Source organism: Patiria miniata, unplaced genomic scaffold, assembly GCF_015706575.1.
Source record: "Patiria miniata isolate m_02_andy unplaced genomic scaffold, ASM1570657v1 HiC_scaffold_24, whole genome shotgun sequence".
NCBI classification, from domain to species: domain Eukaryota; kingdom Metazoa; phylum Echinodermata; class Asteroidea; order Valvatida; family Asterinidae; genus Patiria; species Patiria miniata.
This window is the reverse complement of record NW_024037063.1, coordinates 18,508,203-18,526,976: the sequence shown is the minus strand read 5'-3', so window position 1 is coordinate 18,526,976 and position 18,774 is coordinate 18,508,203. Positions and strand designations below refer to the sequence as shown.

At 38.4% G+C, this 18,774-nt stretch overlaps 1 protein-coding gene across 4 annotated transcripts; it reads right to left on the bottom strand.

Annotated features, from left to right (window-relative positions):
• Positions 1 to 9,165: 9,165 nt before the first annotated feature.
• Positions 9,166 to 18,774, bottom strand: LOC119732627. 4 transcript variants are annotated; one of them, XM_038206243.1, is made up of 11 exons: positions 18,737 to 18,774; positions 18,166 to 18,262; positions 17,706 to 17,799; positions 17,203 to 17,244; positions 16,617 to 16,730; positions 16,163 to 16,256; positions 15,066 to 15,180; positions 14,608 to 14,701; positions 14,116 to 14,157; positions 13,534 to 13,648; positions 9,166 to 9,246 (listed from the first exon to the last, which is right to left on the bottom strand). In XM_038206243.1, the coding sequence occupies exons 2-10, from the start codon at positions 18,201 to 18,203 to the stop codon at positions 13,568 to 13,570; spliced, it is 714 nt and encodes a 237-aa protein (XP_038062171.1). In that variant the 5' UTR covers positions 18,204 to 18,262; positions 18,737 to 18,774; the 3' UTR covers positions 9,166 to 9,246; positions 13,534 to 13,567. The 4 variants fall into 4 exon arrangements, with proteins under 4 accessions (XP_038062171.1, XP_038062170.1, XP_038062172.1 ...); XM_038206242.1 differs by lacking the exon at positions 18,737 to 18,774 and having other exon boundaries at positions 18,166 to 18,387; XM_038206244.1 differs by lacking the exons at positions 14,116 to 14,157; positions 18,737 to 18,774 and having other exon boundaries at positions 18,166 to 18,387.

Here is an 18,774-nt window from a genome sequence, read left to right as displayed (position 1 = left end):
TCTGGTTCCCTGACCCCATTGTCCTTCAGACCCACATTTTTAGGGGGGGGGGGCTGGGAAACAGTCTATTCATGACTTTGAAAAAATAGCCTGCGCAATGTACGTGAAGACCTGTGCGCATGTGTGTTGGTGATTAGCATTAGAATGCAACCCACTCGTGAACTAGGAGTAATTCACGGTGAGCACAATAAACACGATACGATTGGAACACAGCATAACCTGCCAAAAAATGGTGACCATGCAAAAACAAAACGAAATAATTGACCTATCGCAGTAGAATCGCGTCAATGCAATTTGTCAAATTTTGTCCAATTACATGATATACAAATGGACGCAGAACACGCAAAATCTGAGACGTACAAAACTTAGTGTGCAAAAATTCCATAGGTTGTATAAGGGGCATGGCTAACTTGCAAATGGAGATAGGTCAATTTAATCTTGGAAAAAAAATTGTATCAATTTTGTGAAATTGAACATGATTGGAAACTGTTTAGTTGTTAGCTTCATTCTTGTTGTGCTCAGGAAAATGCTGTGTTTAGAAATAATTTATTTTGAGAAAAAGTTTGCTGGTTTTTTTTTTACCTTTATTTTGTATGTGAAAAAATGGACAGGCTATATACAGGGTGAGTCAAAAAGTAAGTTACCAAGTTAAAATAAAATATTGAATGATATATGTAGCTCGCTTTATTTAATAAAAATAACATAGGAATAAAGTACATTTTACTGTGAAAACTTAATGCAGTTTACATACTCGAATCATAAGTTATTAACCACCACTAGGCCTGCTCATGACACCAATATGCGTTGATGTTTTGGGGTCAAAAGGTGAAAGGTCAAGGTCACCATGGTGAGTTAAAGGTGAATGGTTTCCAGATGATAACTAGATGAGATTTTGGTGTCTAACTTTGGTAGGGGGTTGCCCTTGGGTACAGTCAAGTTGGGATCGGTTTGGGGTCAAAAGGTCAAAGGTCAAGGTCACAGTGGTGAAAGTAAATGGTTTCCAGATGATAACTTGACTCTGGCTAAGGGGTTTCAACAGCAACGCCGTTATTTTTTTTGTGAGAGGAAGAACTTGCTCATTAATGTATTCTTCATTGCATGGTACTTGTGTCAAATTTCATTGCTTTTTCAGGGAAAAAATAATTAATCCAGGTCACTTTCTTTTAGACTCGCCATGTATAGTCGTATTACAAATTTGAAGGTGATTTTAACCAAGCTGCAGTAACTGTCAGTTGAGGATGTTTTGTTTATGTTTCGGTCGTATCAGTAGATAAGAGTTAAATTTCAATTCCATAGAGCTGTACTAAATTTTGAGAGCGCATGTTGTCCTTGAGCATTCATCTTTTGTTCAAGTTGAAAAGAGTCATCAATCATGCATTTATGTGCTAAGTTTGCAGGAGAGCGTTATATTACAGGGACAAAGGAAAAGACAATGGCTTGTCCTCGGGAGTTATGTAAAACATGACTGTGTGTGCCCAGCAAGCCTCACACTGTATGTGATTATGAATATATGTTCTCTGATAATTTAATATAGCTCTGTGGCCTTATTGGTATCTTAACTTCACATGTACAGTTACAGGGAATGCAATGATTTGATTTTCAACCTGTAGTTTTTCTAGCAATGAGGTTAATAAAACAGAGTGGAGTGTGTTGAATGCAAAAAATGTATTTAAATGAAATTCAGTAGAAATTGTGTTTGTTGATTGGTCCTATCTTAAAAAATAAGCCTAAATTGGAAGAGAAATTGCCGAAACAATAGAGAGCTCGTTAAATCATCGCAAAAACAACAATGTTCATCGAAAGAAAGCACTCTTATTGTTGGGACGATTACTCAAGGAATATCTTTTAAATTGAAACTTCATCAGTTGATTGGTAGTAACATCTTTAAAAAGCCTATGAAATTTAACCAAAGCAACCAGAGCGGGAAAAGTACTGTCAGACTGGAAATACACTCGCTCGCGGAACGTGGAAATTAAATTGGAATTTTGTAAGTTCCTTGAACGTAAAATCTTTGAAATTTCAAAAGGAATTGTCCAACAATACAGTTATTATAACCAAAACAAATAGAGTGTATTCAGCGCAAAAAAATACAACCAAAATAACATCAACCAATAATGCAAGAAGAACACACTTTTTCAAATGTCAACTCGGGAAATATCTGTTGTGTGTAATTGAAATGTTGTCTAGCTGATTGGTCGTAAAATGTCAAGAAGAGTTTTTTTAACGATCAATTTAATATGAAAATTATTAAACGTGTTCAAATTATAAAACTATACGTGTAAAAATGCACTATTTTATAATTGAAGCTGTTGCAAATTCGTTAACATTGCATTACTGTTGCAACGTTCGAAAGAGCCATGATTCGTAATATTTCTCCACTTTCTATGCTGTTTAAAATTACTCCTTGAAGCGCACCAATGGAGTTTCCGAAATTGAGAAAAATGTAGGAGTTGCAAACATTCACAACTACCACAAAAAAATTAAGTGTTTAACCAGATACTCCTCAAAAAATATTAAATTTTCACCGGCACCAGACTATCATGTGACCTCTGAACACCTTGACAAGAGAGGGCCATAAGCCATACAAAATCGTTGAAGCATGAAAACCTACTCCGACAGCAAACCACACGGTCAATTGAGGAAGGCCCTTCAACCAGGTTGCATCAAGACCCTCACGCTAAGAAGTCTACATCCATCTCACATAGCACTGGCAACTGGAATGTAAAATCTTTAAAAGCCTCTGAAATTTCAAAAGAAATTTTCTAACAATGCAGTTATTACAACCAAAACCATTAGAATGTGTTCAGCACAAAAAGTACTACCAAAATAACATCAACCAATAATGCAACAAGAACACATTTTCCCAAATGTCGACTCAGGAAATATCTGTTGTGTTTAACTGAAATGTTGTCTCGCTGATTGTTCGCAAAATGGCAAGAAGAGTTTTTTAACGATCAATTTATTTTTAATTTCACAATGATTAAATGTGTTCAAATTATAAAACTGTATGTGTAAAAATGCACTTTTTTATAATCGAAGCTCTTGCAAATTTGTTAAAATTGCATTACTGTTGCAACATCCAAAAGAGCCATGATTCGTAATATTTCTCCATTTTCTATGCTGTTTAAAATTACTCCTTGAAGCGCACCAATGAAGTTGCCGAAATTGAGAAAAATGTAGGAGTTGCAAACATTCACAACTACCACAAAAAAATTAAGTGTATAACCAGATACTCCTAAAAAACATTAAATTTTCACCGGCACCAGACTATCATGTGACCTCTAAACACCTTGACAAGAGAGGGCCATAAGCCATACAAAATCATTGAAGCATGAAAACCTACTCCGACAGCAAACCACACGGTCAATTGAGGAAGGACCTTCAACCAGGTTGCATCAAGACCCTCACACTAAGAAGTAGATATCCATCTCACACAGCACTGGCAACCAGCATTCCAGCAGTCTTATATGCTCTTCATCAAGCTTCAACAATTGCATCAATCTCCAAAAAGGCAAAGGCCAACTACCAGTCTGACTGATTGGCTGCGAAGACAGATCTGGACTTCACAAATAATACTAACAGGACTTCAAACAGGAAGCTTCAGTTATCCAGTCCAAACCTTTAGTCCAACTAATATAAAAGTCTAGCCCAAATAACTTTAAGTCCAACAAGCCCAAGACCCATAACTCTAAGTTCTATCAAATGGCAAACTATCAATTTGGAAGCCCGTCAACTAATAGTCCAGTTCCCTCTCAACCAACAACTAGCCAGCCCAACTCTAAGTCCAACAAGCTTAAGACGCATAAAATCCTAGTCCTATCAATTTGCAGACCTGTGAATTTGGAAGCCCTTCAACTTATAGTCCAGTTCCCTCTCAACCATCCACCGGCCAGCCCAGAGTCCGAAAACCTACCCTCCAGCTCGAAACCCCCTCAGCTCCCAACTTTTAAAAACCCAGCCTCAGACCCTCAGATCTGGAAAAATCTTAAGGGGTACCCCTTGATTCTGAAATTCTGGCCAGAGCTGAAAAATTTTCTAAGTCCAAACCCAGCCTCAGACCCTCAGATCTGGAAAAATCTTAAGGGGTACCCCTTGATCTGAAATTCTGGCCAGAGCTGAAAAATTTTCTAAGTCCAAACAACCTAAGGGTTTTAATTACGAAAACCGGAGAGTTTTTCAAGAAAGTGCCATGGCAGAGCGGGAAAAAAGAGAGCTGGCATGCAGAAGGTACGCGGTTCAACCCTGCTCCATGCTACTATTTTATTTATTTTTAAAATTTATCTCTGCTGTGAGGAAAAATTCTCCTCCCGGGTCCCCGGCTGGGATTTGATCCGGGGATGCCGGCCTGGCGGTCAGCGAGCTAGACCGCCAGGCCACTGGCCTCTTCGAAAATTTGTTCTCGGAACTAATATTTAAAGGTTAGATTGCGCAATATTTAAAAAAAAAGAAAAAAAAAAACCCTTGCCCTCATTTGAATAATTGAATAATAAAAAGCAGAAAAACTGAATATTCAGCAGTAAACCACCACAGGTCCAAATTTCTGGTTCTCAAATTTATTCAATATCTTTTCTACTGCAGGTTGTATATGTACATTATTTCCAGTATAAATTTGATAAATATATTAAATTTCTTACTATTTTACAATTTGTAGTGTAATAATTGTCAATATTAATTTACTTCCCTTTAAAAGAATCAATTAATGCTTAACATTTTAGTGGGAAATTCTTTGTTCAAACTTTGCACCATTTTTTTTAGGGGGGGGTGTCGGCCGTATTTATTTACTATAAAATGGCAAACTTTTGCTTGAATGTGAAAATGGGATTTTTTTTAAAAAGTTATATAGCGATCTAGCTTTTGCCAAAAGGACGCTCTGTCAGTTAGTATTGCCTTCAGCATCTTATACATTTTTTAAAATTCAAATTCTAAAAGTTGTATCCACTTCACAAAGAAAAACACCAATTCCAATATAGAGCGACACCTTATGTCACAAATAATTTGCAGTACAACTAAATTTAAATAAGTTAACACTGATTGCAAATAGGATACACGTATATGAATACTGCCCTCTACAGTCCAATATTTTAGTTGTGTCTATCTGGCTTGATTCTATGCAATTATTAATTATAGAGCTCTAAAATTATTTCATGAAAACTCATCATTCTCTAATTCTTTCCGATACATTTAAAGACATTTCATAAAAGCAGATATTTATATCTTGTTTTAAATTGAATTAATCTCCTTCCATACCTTTTTCCCAATAGGAATCTAGTTTCACAAATGTAACTTTACAAAAAGACAAAATTTCAATGACCTATTGTGACTAAGTTTAATACTAATGTTCAACTTTCTTATTTGATAACATCTTTTACATTGCCTAAAATTGGTTTCATAGTTTCATTTCATTTTTGTTAACCATATCTTACACCTTGTAACAAAGCGCTCCTATGTATCATGTTTAAACTACTTGTTATTTGGGAATCGTACATTAATTCGTTAATTAAACAATTGTAAGCAATTCATGGGCAATAGAGGGCGCTGTTTAACCAAAATAGGAGTCCCCAACTTAAACATAAATATTTATTAATATACAAACAAAAATCTCAATTGTTCACTATGTTTTAATGCTTATTGTTTCATTTCACTATAACATAACAATGACAGATTTTTTTTTCACAAGTTGTATAGCTTAGTACAGTACTTTGCATAGGCGCACTTTTAAATTTACATAAATAATAAATACATAAATAATCAGTAATACAATAAGGCCCAGTTACTAATTGGGCAACCAGAAAATCTACAGTTTTATCAAGTATATGGGCAATTCCACGGTGACGGACATTGGAGGGTTTCGGTGGGTTTGAAATTAGTTAGCACCAATATCTTGTATTCCTACCAATTTATTATCAATTTTATAAAAGACTCTATCCCATCAATTTTATGTTACTCAGTTCATGCGCAATTCTTTAGTGACACCGTATAGTATTCCGTATTGCATAAAAGAAGTAATTCCGTATAAATTGTCGTCTTTTTCGCTCAAAAATTCTTGCATTTCATTAATTATATCAACTTCTCATTCTTAATTTTATGATATTCCGACGTGACGGATAGCAATTGGAAGCTATTAAGACTGAACTTTTCAAAGTGTGTAGTAAATTTTTGTGACTTGAATCTCTCACAAATTTGTAGTACATGTATATATATATTTTTTTTTGCCGAAAGCATCTTTTTGCAACCTGCATAAGCAGCTAATTCTGTTCCCCCCCAAAAAAAAACACTAGTGAATCCAGTGTACGTTAGGTTTGCTTGAGCAGTGGTTGGGCCTAAACATATCTTGCAATTTACAAACGCGTTGATCTTTTCTGTCGTCCTCATCGGGACACTTTATCGTGACTGACATTAAATAAAAGCCACACAGGAAACAAATGACAGAACAAATTTGAAATTTATCTTCAAGTTAAAGGTTCAACATATAATATTCCATTTATTGATCATAGCCAGTAGATGCAGTGTTTACAAGTCAGATGTAAAATGTAATTTTGAAAATGAGACTCTGTGACGGACATTACTGTGACTGATATTACGCATCGAAACATTTCTGCTGAGGTACAGGTTTTATTTTCTTTATTTCTAACCAACTACATGTATATGCAACAAGAAAATAATTTTTCAGGATCAAAACCTAGTTAAATAAAAAAAAAACACATGTAATAAAAACCTATATACCGTCGGAACCTCAAAATTAAATGGACATAAAGCAAATGAGGCAAGAAATTTCTCAAAAATGACCTTACAATATTAAATGTTGACTCCATTAACAATAACTGTGTGAATAGAATTGCATATTTAATACATGTCATATACATATTTTCTTTGCTAATAATTTGAGGTCTCAACATGCTAAAAAAATTCCATGCTCAATTTTAACTATTTTTTCTCACAGTTTTATTCATGTACACTTATGAAACTCCTCATTTTCTGTTCTTTTTCCATCTATTCCTCTTTCATTTCTTCCTCTTGTGGTCTTCAGACAATCCTTTTCTTCCAAGTTTTGTTTCTGCTGTGCCCTTCTCTGTGCTGCTGTAATTAACTTGCAACTTGGGTGTAGATCTTCCCTGAAAAATATAAAATATTCCACACAATTATTTGTATTTTGTACATGTTTATACTCACACAAATTTAATTGCATTTTGTTAGCAATACCAAAGTTATCCAGTGAACCCACAATAAAACAAATGAATAAAATCAGCCAAGGTTTAGTGATAATGAATTATGAGTATCAAACTATTTGGTGCCAAAAAAATAATTCAGTTCTCACAGGGAAGACATCCCCCACCCCTCTCCATCAGAATGGACGATGACAGAATACTTGTGCCCAAAAGCTACACAAATATATTCTTTAATTTTATCAAAGGGTTTTACAGATGTCCAAATATGGTGAAAACCATAGAAGCTGCTCAGACAGTGGCCGGGCACTCATATTTCGGTTAAAAGAGTTTACTACTTGTATGTGAATGGACTTAAATAACATGTGTACTTGCATTTTCCTCAACTACGGACTGTGCAATAAGACGACTGACACTACGTTACACTAGGATATTGTAACAGCATGACAATACATGTGGCCGACACTACAATATTTCATGGCTGGCCTAAGCATTAAAACAAAAATGTTAAATAAAAACCAGTTTTTTAATACACTTCCCAGAACCAAAATTTACCAGAATACTTCACTGGTCGGAAAATGTAGGTATTTACCAAAAAACAATCACTTTGGGTGATTGATAATTCATGAAGTTTGTATCTCAATTTAGAAGCAAAATCTGACTAAAATTGATGACTAAAAATAATATCCATTTTAACAAAGACGCCCTCAAACATTAACAACAAAATTGAGAGAAATTTTGCTGAATAAATAGCAAAAGATTAACTCAAAATTCCTTACCATAAGTCATCAGGATGTCACCGCAGACTTTGATGTGATGGCGTACCGTGTAACTCAAAATAGTGCGCGTTGCGAAAGAAACTATTTTAGTCTTAGAAGCGCCAAGCTATATTGTGTCACTTTGTCAAATGAAACTTGAACAAACCGTGAAGTAATTTTGTGATCTTGTGTCTCCACCAGCATGGAATTGCCCATACAACCTTTTTTACTAATTTAACAGCCTAGTACATTCTAAATAGTCCCAAGGCACCTTGGATGAAGTTTCTCTGATGTTTGATGTCATCACAAAGTGGTGCAGTTTCAGGGCATTCCAGCATCAAGAGCAACGTCTTCTTGGTAAGAGTAGGAAAACCTGAAATTCAAGTTTAAAAAAAACCCAACAAATTAAATATACAGTCGAGTCTCGTTAATACAAACTCGTTCGGACCTAGCCAAATTGTTTGTTATATCAGAATTTTGTACTAAGAGGAACATCAGTCCCATTCATTGTGCACATAAATGCACAGTTGGGACTAAGGCTTTATGTTTGTTATAACCAGAATTTTGTATTAACAGAGTTTGTACTAACGAGAGTCGACTGTAAATAGCATACTTGCATACATGCAGTGGCGTCGCCAAGGGGGGGCCAGGGGGGGCACGTGCCTCCCCTGGAAAACCTAGTGCCCCCCCGAGTGCCCCCCCATCAAATGCTGGTGCCCCCCTATCCTCTGCAAAATTCTGCGCATTGTTAAAATCATTACCTCAAAAATAGCAATTTCTGGAGATATCTTCAGATCGAATTTAGCATCAAATGTGGCACCATTTTGCATCTAGCCCATCCTCCGTATGCGAAAATTTTCCAAAGGGGAGGGGGGCACCCCCTCCCCTTAGACCCCTCCCCCAGGACGGCGATCCGTATCCACCTAAGTGCCCCCCCCCCCCCATCAAATGCTGGTGCCCCCCCTGTGCCCCCCCAGACTGAAAAGTCTGGTGACGCCACTGCATACATGTTGTCAATGACTTTTTCATAATTTTGCAGGCTTTTGTAGCTTTTGAGGCTCCACTAAGTTGGGAGAACTCTTTGTAGGGAGAAGTTTTGTAGACAGAATTTGGAAATTTAGCTTTTTTGCATTCATATTCACCGCAAAATTTAGCATGAATTTATAATCAACCCATAATTCACATACAGATTGTCGCAAACGCAAGTACTGAAGTATATTGAGCAAGTTTTAAGCTCACCTGAAACACGTTTGCTCCTCTTCTTGTGGTTCTGATAACAGGCTTCCGATGAATTTCCAGAGGGAAAAGTTGCACAGGTCAGCCCGCTTTATCAAAGAATGTGCAAATAATGCAAAATAGATTAGTTCTGGTAGTTAACATGATTTCATGCATGTGCTGAAACGACATGTGAGCACACAGAAAAATGAGCTAACATTGACCTTAGTGTTCACAGAGCGGTTTACAGAGGACGCTGCAACGATATCTTGGCTACTACAGGAGCCCCACCAGGAATGTTAATGTACGAAACGAGTAAGTGTCCTAGGCCAATTCACACGGCGACCTGTTCATGTTTTGGTCACCACAGAAGGAGTTTTGACCGTTTCAAGTGCACAAGAGAAATTTTAAGTGTCTACAAAGGTTGTCATTAAAAAAAGCAGGTTTTACCTACATGAAGTCAATACATGATGTGTTTGTGCGTCCAGTAATGTCAATGACAAACTGTTTGTCTGTGCGGCTGATAACCCTGTATGGTCCATTATAGGGTAGTTGGAGGGGCTTGCCTATACTCCATCATGACGCATGAATACAAGGGTGCATGTAGTCAGATCCTTTGGAATGTGAACAGCTCGCTGATGTTGTCAACAGGGTGGTATGAAGCCGACACATGGATGGCTTGAGCCAGTCAACATAGTCTGCTCGGTTGAACTGAGCTGCAACGCTGTCAGGCCAATCAACAGATGAGCGCAGGTGTCAAAAACGAGTTCAGCTGGACAACGGCCCAAGTCTGGTTTGACTGCAGAACAAATTTCTTGCAGGATGAGTGGGAGTATGTCTGTCCATTGTGTACGGTTCTGTACTGCTTGTAGTGAAGCCTTGACTTGGAATTGTAATCTATCAACCATGCTCTGAATGACAGGCAGTGGTGTGTATGTGATATCAGCCAAGTAATCTAGTGAGGGTGCAAAAGAGCCCCGATTCAAATTGCCGGCCGCTTGTCATTTGTCACCGACAGTAATTTACAGGAGTATATAGAACCCTCAAGCAGCAGAGCTGTGGTAATGCTCTTGGAGCATATCTCCTTCCCCTATTACGTGTGACTACCGAGCCGGAAAAGCAGCCATTGAAAGAGATACGTAACAGGCGAGCCACCCCCCTAGCCAAGGGACAAGAGGGTAGAGATCCGTCCGCACAAGTTGGCCAGGTCGATCCTGCTCTAAAGACCCACTCATGAACTGAATGGTGCAGCAGATGACAGAGGTCAGCTGCGTGGTGGAGACACCGCGGACGGTATCGTCAGAAGAAGACAAAATGCGTACAGCTTGCATGACTGTTTGACTGCAGCATCCGGCCTGTTTGGGATCTATCAGACCCAGCCCACCTTTCTGTCTGCAAAGACATAGTTGGTGGTGGCCGGGGTCCAAATGTTGCAACTTCCGTACCAACTTCCCCACCTCTTCCCATAGCCACTGCAGACTTTTCGTCTGGCAATTACCGGCACGCAATGCATACAAAGTGCACTTTTCAATGCAAATTTGTAGTGCTTCCAGCTTTTGCCGGGGGGCCAGGAGAGAGGATATTCCACCTTGCGCAGATCATCTGTCATCTTGGCCACACGTGCCAAAGCTTAATGGCCGTGTCAAAGCCACTGCAGGCCCTCGCCCAAATTACTGAGCAACCATCACCAGCAAAGGCAAGGACCGGAATGACATGCCATGCACCGCTCTGGACACCGCCCACATCACAAATTCTAGAGTCAAGTTGAAATGTATCTGGGAGATCAGACAACCTTGCTTGACTACTGAACAGATGGATACAGGCTCAGCCCTCCCTGAAGGTGTCATAAACTCTGTGCCGGCCCAGGTACAGACATCCCGGATGATGTCTATCTATGAACCCCTTAATTGAGTGCACTGACCAAGGCAAATTAACACAGAGAATATAGCATCATGGGGAATGCTGCTGCAAGCATTCTGTAGATTGAGCCACGCCATATACAGATGTTTCTGATTCTGGTGTGCATCCCCTACACAAATTGTCAACATTAGGTGGGTGTGCTCAAAGCAACCCTCACTAGGCCAAGCACTCTAGGCATCACTGATGAGATACAGTCTTGCGCCCAAAGGGGTCGGACGGTAAAGGGTTGCCTTCATCAGCAGATTGTACAGGCACGACTGCAGGGCAATCGACCAGAAGTTGGACGGGCACGCTTGGTCGCCCTTCTTGTACAACAGTACAGGGGTAGCTGTCTTCCAGGAGTTGGGGATCAGACCTTCATACAGACACCGAATAAATATCACCACTGTAACTCAAAATGCACTGTCTGCCAATATGATGGGACGATATTCAAGTTGGTCTTTCCCAGGTGCGGAGTTTACATCTGATCGACCTAGGCTGGCAGAAACCTCCTGCATGATGGGGCATAGCAACTCCGAACCAGACTTCCCGCACGGGCCTAATTTGGAAACAAGAGTTCAGAGTCAACACTTTCCAAATGAACTTCGGTTCAGTAGTTCACCAGTGTTTCCTCAGTGCCAGTATATCTGACCTCAGAGCCATCCTGGACCAGACTCATCACCTGTTTAAGCTTCTGAAGCCTGCTAGCCTCCTGCACATCAAATTCTGGCCCGTGCCCACATCACAGTGCACCATGATGTTGTGCTGGTCGGGTTCTTGCCACATGACGATTATATCAGTGGAGCTGTGAGCCAGGGCAACCGCATGTTGAGCAAAACAGTCACACACTGACTTTAAATCACCAACGTGTGACAGCACCACCAGGCAGCGATTCTTCTACTCCGAGGGCTGTGAAGTCTGCAGTCTCGGCAAACCCCGTCTCGGCAAACCCCGACTCGGCAGTGCGGTCCTCCTCGGGTCTTCAACCCAGCCTGCTCCCTCACGAGCGCAACACATCAGTCAGAGGGTTTTGGTTGTACCCCCGGCATATACCCTCATCTGTGTTACGGGAACCCTGAGGTGCCCCAAGCATGCATCCACAGAGTGTTAGATTTCCTGGGCAACCCCTCATCCACATTACAGGAACCAAAGTGTTCATCTGTGGAGTGTTGGAAAATGGCCAGATCTCGTCAATGGTTCTGACTGCAGGGCAATCAGCTGGGAGTTGGTCGAGCACCTGTGGGGGGGGGGGGGGGTCGCCCTTCTTGTACAACAGTACCATGGTAGCTGTCTTTCAAGAGTTGAGAACCCGACCTTCATAGAGACATGTTAAATATTGCCACTGTAGATTGAAAGACACTGTCCGCTCATCTGATGTGATGATATTTAAGCAGAGACTGATACTTCACATGGTGCATCAAGAGTAATTCCCTTGTCGTTTCTTACATACTCAACATCACCTAAATTAGACAGAGTCTGCATCCAGGACCTCTACCGCCAGACGTCAGCTTTGTTGACTTGGACATCAGCTTCACCCTCTGGCTACCAACCTCCTCAACTGCACATGCTCTGGCATCTCTCCCATGACAGATGGCAGATAAGAGGTTGGGAGACGGTACTGTACCATGAACATGCAGCAAAAACACTTGATTCAGACATCCATCTGAGGCCCAAAGAAAACGCCCTGGAAGACCAGGACAACTGGTGAATGATGCTGGCCATCACCTGTCAGCAACCTCCCTAGGATACGCCACAGATAAGCAAAAGCAGACAACAGGGACATGCTAACTGCCAACACAGGCACAGGGGAACTATTTTAATGAATTTAGGAGTGGACAAATAACAGAATCAAAATGATAATGGCACCAAAAAAATATATAAATATCCACATATTTAACATGAAGATGAGTCGATCAGGATAAACACTGTGTCAAAACTTCGGTTCTGTAAGCCTATTGCACATAAAAGTGACTGCATAGTTTGGGAGAAATCAAATCAACAGTTTTTTTAAATATATAACCCATTCATTTGTTATCAGTTCTTATTATTTGATAAGGAGAACCTAGTCAATTTAGGAGTTGAAACTTCAATTGACTTTGAATTCACGTTCACATCAAAACTCAAGTTATTTTAAGGGCAATTCGATGGCAAAGTGGAGACTGCTAAAAATTGGAAAATCTATGAAATCTACAGAACTACAAGCACTAGCCACCACAAATGTGGTATGAGATTAAAGGAGGAAATGAGAACGTTCAATTTGGTGTGCCAGTGAGGTGGAACACGGTCAAATGTATTTTTTTGGTAAAAAAATGTTTTTGGGGATAGAATTATGGTACTTGTTTTCACATTCATAATTGAATTGTGAGGTTTAATTCTTTTGAGGCAGAGAGAAAGATCCATAATCTATGCCAAAAAAAGCGTTTTGGTCACTTAATGCTTTGACTTTATAGAGTATAGGTAAAAGATCTCGTAACAATCAAAGGAAATGATTTAGTTACCTCATCGTTCTGAGACTGCATGAATCTGCTGCCCTCATGTGACCAAGGTAAGACCAGTTGTCCGTTGCATGAAGGATGGAGTTGAGTAGATGGGGTTCCTGCCAGACATCATCAGCTTACCATGACGACAAAGAGGATTGGGAAAAGATACACAATAAAATGGAAATCATTCATGTCATCTACAACGTAAAACAAAACCTGTCGAGACATGAATCTTTGGGAGCTTGATAGGTGGATTTTCAAATTTCTATGAAAACTGCCAATGAAATAACTCCAAGATTTTCATCTACAGATAAGTTCAAGAAGTTCAACAAACTTGATTTTGATTCATTACACATTTGTCAGTGTATGAAATTGAGCTGTGCAAAGTTACAACCAATGTGTGAAGACACCTTTATATTAATGTTCTATTCTTCTTAAAATCAATGCGCTTTCAAAATCATTTAGTTGTAACCGTTGATAGTTTGTCAAGTCAGAATTTAAATACAAAATCAATATTAAACTGCAGTTCCAAGTTAATTATCTCCTTATCCAAATCTAAATACAAGTATTTAAAAATATTCAATGTTTAAATTGACTGACCTGGGTGTCGTCTTTGTTGTTACAATAATGATAGCCCATCACCTGAAAGAGAAAGTTATTTCAAACAATTATCGACTAGTAGGTGATTGATAAGCCAGCTGTGCCTGCTTTTGTCTGTTGACTGAATTTGACTAGTCACAGTGCTTGCTCCAAATAATGATGTGACTGTTGGTGACCAGCCTGTGTAAAACGCATGGCAGGGAACAGGATTCAATTTTTGACCGTCTGTGACTGATCCAAAAAAAGAGGGTTAAACTGGAAATTGTTCAGTTTTGAAACTTTTCAATTCGATGTTTTTTTTAACAGACCAACCAGACGTAATCAATTTTAAACCATCTCAAACAGAGCATCAAAAGCCATTAATTTAGAAAGTAATTCAATGTACATTTGATTTGTTCACAGACAAATGTCCAATCGTAATTTCAGCCATTTGAGGATGTTTATCCATTCCTTTTGCCGTCTATAATCGATCAGTTGCAATCAAATGCTCACCTTGGATTGGACGATCGGATTCCCCTGAAGTTGTTGGTTCATCACTACTTTCCTTCTTGTCTCCAGTAAGCTTCTCATCTGTGGTAGTTTGTACCTTGCAATGTTATCAAAAACAAAACAAAACAACCATTCCAATGGTCAAGTTTTCAAAGCACATTTTGCACATAAATCTTCTCCACAAATATTATATTAGAATGGCTTTTGGATTAATAACACAAAAGCAATCGTCTTTTTCATGGGTTTTATTTTTTGCCTTCTGAAGCCCAGTCAACCGAGGTAAAAGTGGAGTGAGATTTGCTGAGAGTTGTAATCAATTTCGATTTCAGCAAAAAGGCCTTTGCTTATGCACTCTGAATTCCGGTATGTAAGAGGAGGCAATTGTTAACTATTCTAGGAATCTTTTTTATAAAACCCACACAATTATAATTAGCTGAGGCCAACTGAAATGATTTAGTTACCTCATAATTCTGAGACTGCATGAATCTGCTGCCCTCATGTGACCAAGGTAAGACCAGTTGTCCGTTGCATGGAGGATGGAGTTGAGTAGATGGGGTTCCTGCCAGACATCATCAGCTTACCATGAAGACAAAGAGGATTGGGAAAAAGAAACAGACAATAAACTGGAAATTAATCCATGTCATCTACAACCGTAAAAAGAAACCTGTCGAGACATGAATCTTTGGGAGCTTGATAGGTGGATTTTCAAATTTCCGTGAAAACTGCCCAAGAAATACTTCAAGATTTTCATCAAGCAATAAGTTCAAGAAGTTCAACAAAACTTGATTTTGATTCATTACACATTTGTCAGTGTATGAAATTGAGTTGTACAAAGTTAATTACAACCAATATGTGAAGACACCTTTATATCAATGTTCTATTCTTCTTCAAATAAATTCGCTTTCAAAATCATTTTGTTATTAATGTCAATAGTTTGTCAAGTCAGAACATAATGACGAAATCAATTTGAAACTGCAGTTCCAAGTTAATTATCTCCTTATCCAAATCTAATAAATACAAGTTTTTATTTAATATTTAATAATTAGATTGACTGACCTGGGTGTCATCTTCGTTGTTACAATAATTATATCCCATCACCTGAAAGAGAAAATTCATTTCAAACAATTATTAACTACTAGGTTATAGATAAGCCAGCTGTGCCTACTTCTTGCCTGCTTTTGTCTGTTGACTGAATTTTGACTAGTCACAGTGCTTGCTTGAAATATGATCCGACTGTTGGTGACAAGCCTGTGTAAAACGCATGGCAGGGAGCAGGATATTTTTTGACTGTCTGTGACTGATCCAAAAAAGGAGGGTTATTGGAAATTGCTCAGTTTTGAAACTTTTCAATTTGCTGATTTTTAAAAAAAAAACTTACCAGACAAATTCAATTTTAAACCGTCTCATGCAGAGCATTAGGCCATTAATATATAATGCACTTCAGAGTACATTTGACTTGTTCACAAACAAAATGTCCAATTGTAATTTCAGCTGTTTTGAAGATGTTCGTCCATTCCTTTTGCTGTCTATAATCGATCAATTGCAATCAAATGCTCACCTTGGATTGGCCGATCGGATTCCCCTGAAGTTGTTGGTTCATCGCTACTTTCCTTCTTGTCTCCAGTAAGCTTCTCATCTGTGGTAGTTTGTACCTTGCAATGTTATCAACAACAAAACAACCATTCCAATGGTCAAGTTTTCAAAGCACATTTTGCACACAAATCTCCTCCACCAATTTCATATTAGAATGGCTTTTGAGTCAATAACACAAAAGCAATCGTCTTTTTTGTGGGCTTTACTTTTTTGCCCTCTGAAGCCCAGAAAACCGAGGTAAAAGTGGAGTGAGATTTGCTGAGAGTTGTAATCAATTTCAATTCAACAAAAAGGCCTTTGCTTATACACTCTGAATTCCGGTATGTAAGAGGAGGCAATTGTTAACTATTCTAGGAATTTTTTTTTATAAAACCCACACAATTATAATTAGCTGAGGCCAACTGAAATGATTTAGTTACCTCATCATTCTGAGACTGCATATATCTGCTGCCCTCATGTGACCAAGGTAAGACCAGTTGTTGTTGCATGAAGGATGGAGTTGAGTAGATGGGGTTCCTGCCAGACATCATCAGCTTACCATGACGACAAAGAGGATTGGGAAAAAGAAACAGACAATAAAATGGAAAATAATTCCTGTCATCTACAACCGTAAAATGAAACCTGTCGAGTCATGAATCTCTGGGAGCTTGATAGGTGGATTTTCAAATTTCCGTGAAAACTGCCCAAGAAATACTTCAAGATTTTCATCAAGCAATAAGTTCAAGAAGTTCCAACAAAACTGATTTGGATTCATTATACATTTGTCAGTGCATGAAACCGAGCTGTACAAAGTTACAACCAATATGTGAAGACACCTTTATATCAATGTTCTATTCTTCTTCAAATAAATGCGCTTTCACAATCATTTTGTTGTTACCATCAATAGTTTGTCAAGTCAGAATTTAATGACAAAATCAATATGAAACTTCAGTTCCAAGTTAATTATCTCCTTAACCAAATCTAAATGCAAGGGTTTAAAAATATTCAATATTTAGATTGACTGACCTGGGTGTCATCTTCGTTGCTAAAATAATTCAACCCCATCACCTGAAAGAGAAAGTTATTTCAAACAATTATCGACTAGTAGGTGATTGATAAGCCAGATGTGCATACTTCTTGTCTGCTTTTGTTGGTTGACTGAATTTGACTAGTCACAGTGCTTGCTTAAAATATGATCTGACTGTTGGTGACTAGCCTATGTAAAAGGCATGGCAGGGAAACAGGATTGGTTGGCTGTCTGTGACTGATCCAAAACAGGGAGGGTTAAACTGGAAATTGTTCAGTTTTAAAACTTTTCAATTTGCTGATTTATTTTAAACGAACTGACCAGACAAATTCAATTTTAAACCGTCTCATGCAGAGCATTAGGCCATAGAATGCTCTTCAAAGTACATTTGACTTGTTCACAAACAAAATGTCCTATCGTAATTTTGGCTGTTTTGAAGATGTTTATCCATTCCTTTTGCTGTCCATAAAAGCTCAGTTGCAAATTGCAATCAGATACTCACCTTGGATTGGACGATCGGATTCCCCTGAAGTTGTTGGTTCATTGCTACTTTCCTTCTTGTCTCAAGTAAGCTTCTCATCTGTGGTAGCTTGAACCTTGCAATATTATCAAAAACAAGACAAAACAATCATTCAAATGGTTAAGTTTTCAAAGCACATTGTGCACACAAATCTCCTCCACAAATTTCATATTAGAATGGCTTTTTGATTAATAACACAAAAGCAATCGTCTTTTTCATGGGCTTTATCTTTTGCCCTCTGTGAAGCCCAGAAAACAGAGGTAAAAGTGGAGTGAGATTTGCTGAGAGTTGTAATCAATTTCGATTTCAGCAAAAAGGCCTTTGCTTATGCACTCTGAATTCCGGTATGTAAGAGGAGGCAATTGTTAACTATTCTAGAAATCTTTTTTATAAAACCCACACAATTATCATTAGCTGAGGCCAACTGAAATGATTTAGTTACCTCATCATTCTGAGACTGCATATATCTGCTGCCCTCATGTGACCAAGGTAAGTCAGTTGTCCGTTGCATGAAGGATGGAGTTGAGTAGATGGGGTTCCTGTCAGACATCATCAGATTACCATGACGACAAAGAGGAGTGGGAAAAGAAACAGACAATAAAATGGAAATTTATTCATGTCATCTACAACCGTAAAACAAAACCTGTAGAGACATGAATCTTTGGGAGCTTGATACGTGGATTTTCAAAATTCTGTGAACACTGCCAAAGAAATGCTTCAAGATTTTCATCAACCGACAAGTTCAAGAAGTTCAACAAAATTGATTTTGATTCATTATACATTTGTCAGTGTATGAAACCAAGCTGTACAAAGTTACAACCAATATGATCAATGTTCTATTCTTCTTCAAATAAATGCGCTTTCAAAATCATTTTGTTATTACCGTTGATAGTTTGTCAAGTCAGAACTTAACGAAGAAATCAACTGGAAACTTCAGTTCCATGTTAATTATCTCCTTATCTAAAACTAAATACAAGTTTTTTATTTAATGTTCAATAATTAGATTGACTGACCTGGGTGTCATCTTCGTTGTTAAAATACTTCTATCCCA

What these genes read in the sequence shown, in the direction of transcription:
- LOC119732627 (XM_038206243.1), bottom strand. Translation starts at nt 18,203, where the DNA reads ATGAGGGCAGCAGATATATGCAGTCTCAGAATGATGAG. An exon ending in ATCCGATCGTCCAATCCAAG is followed by an intron (nt 17,245 to 17,705) that starts GTGAGTATCTGA and finishes TTTCTCTTTCAG; the next exon opens with GTGATGGGGTTGAATTATTT. An exon ending in TGCAGTCTCAGAATGATGAG is followed by an intron (nt 16,257 to 16,616) that starts GTAACTAAATCA and finishes TAACATTGCAAG; the next exon opens with GTACAAACTACCACAGATGA.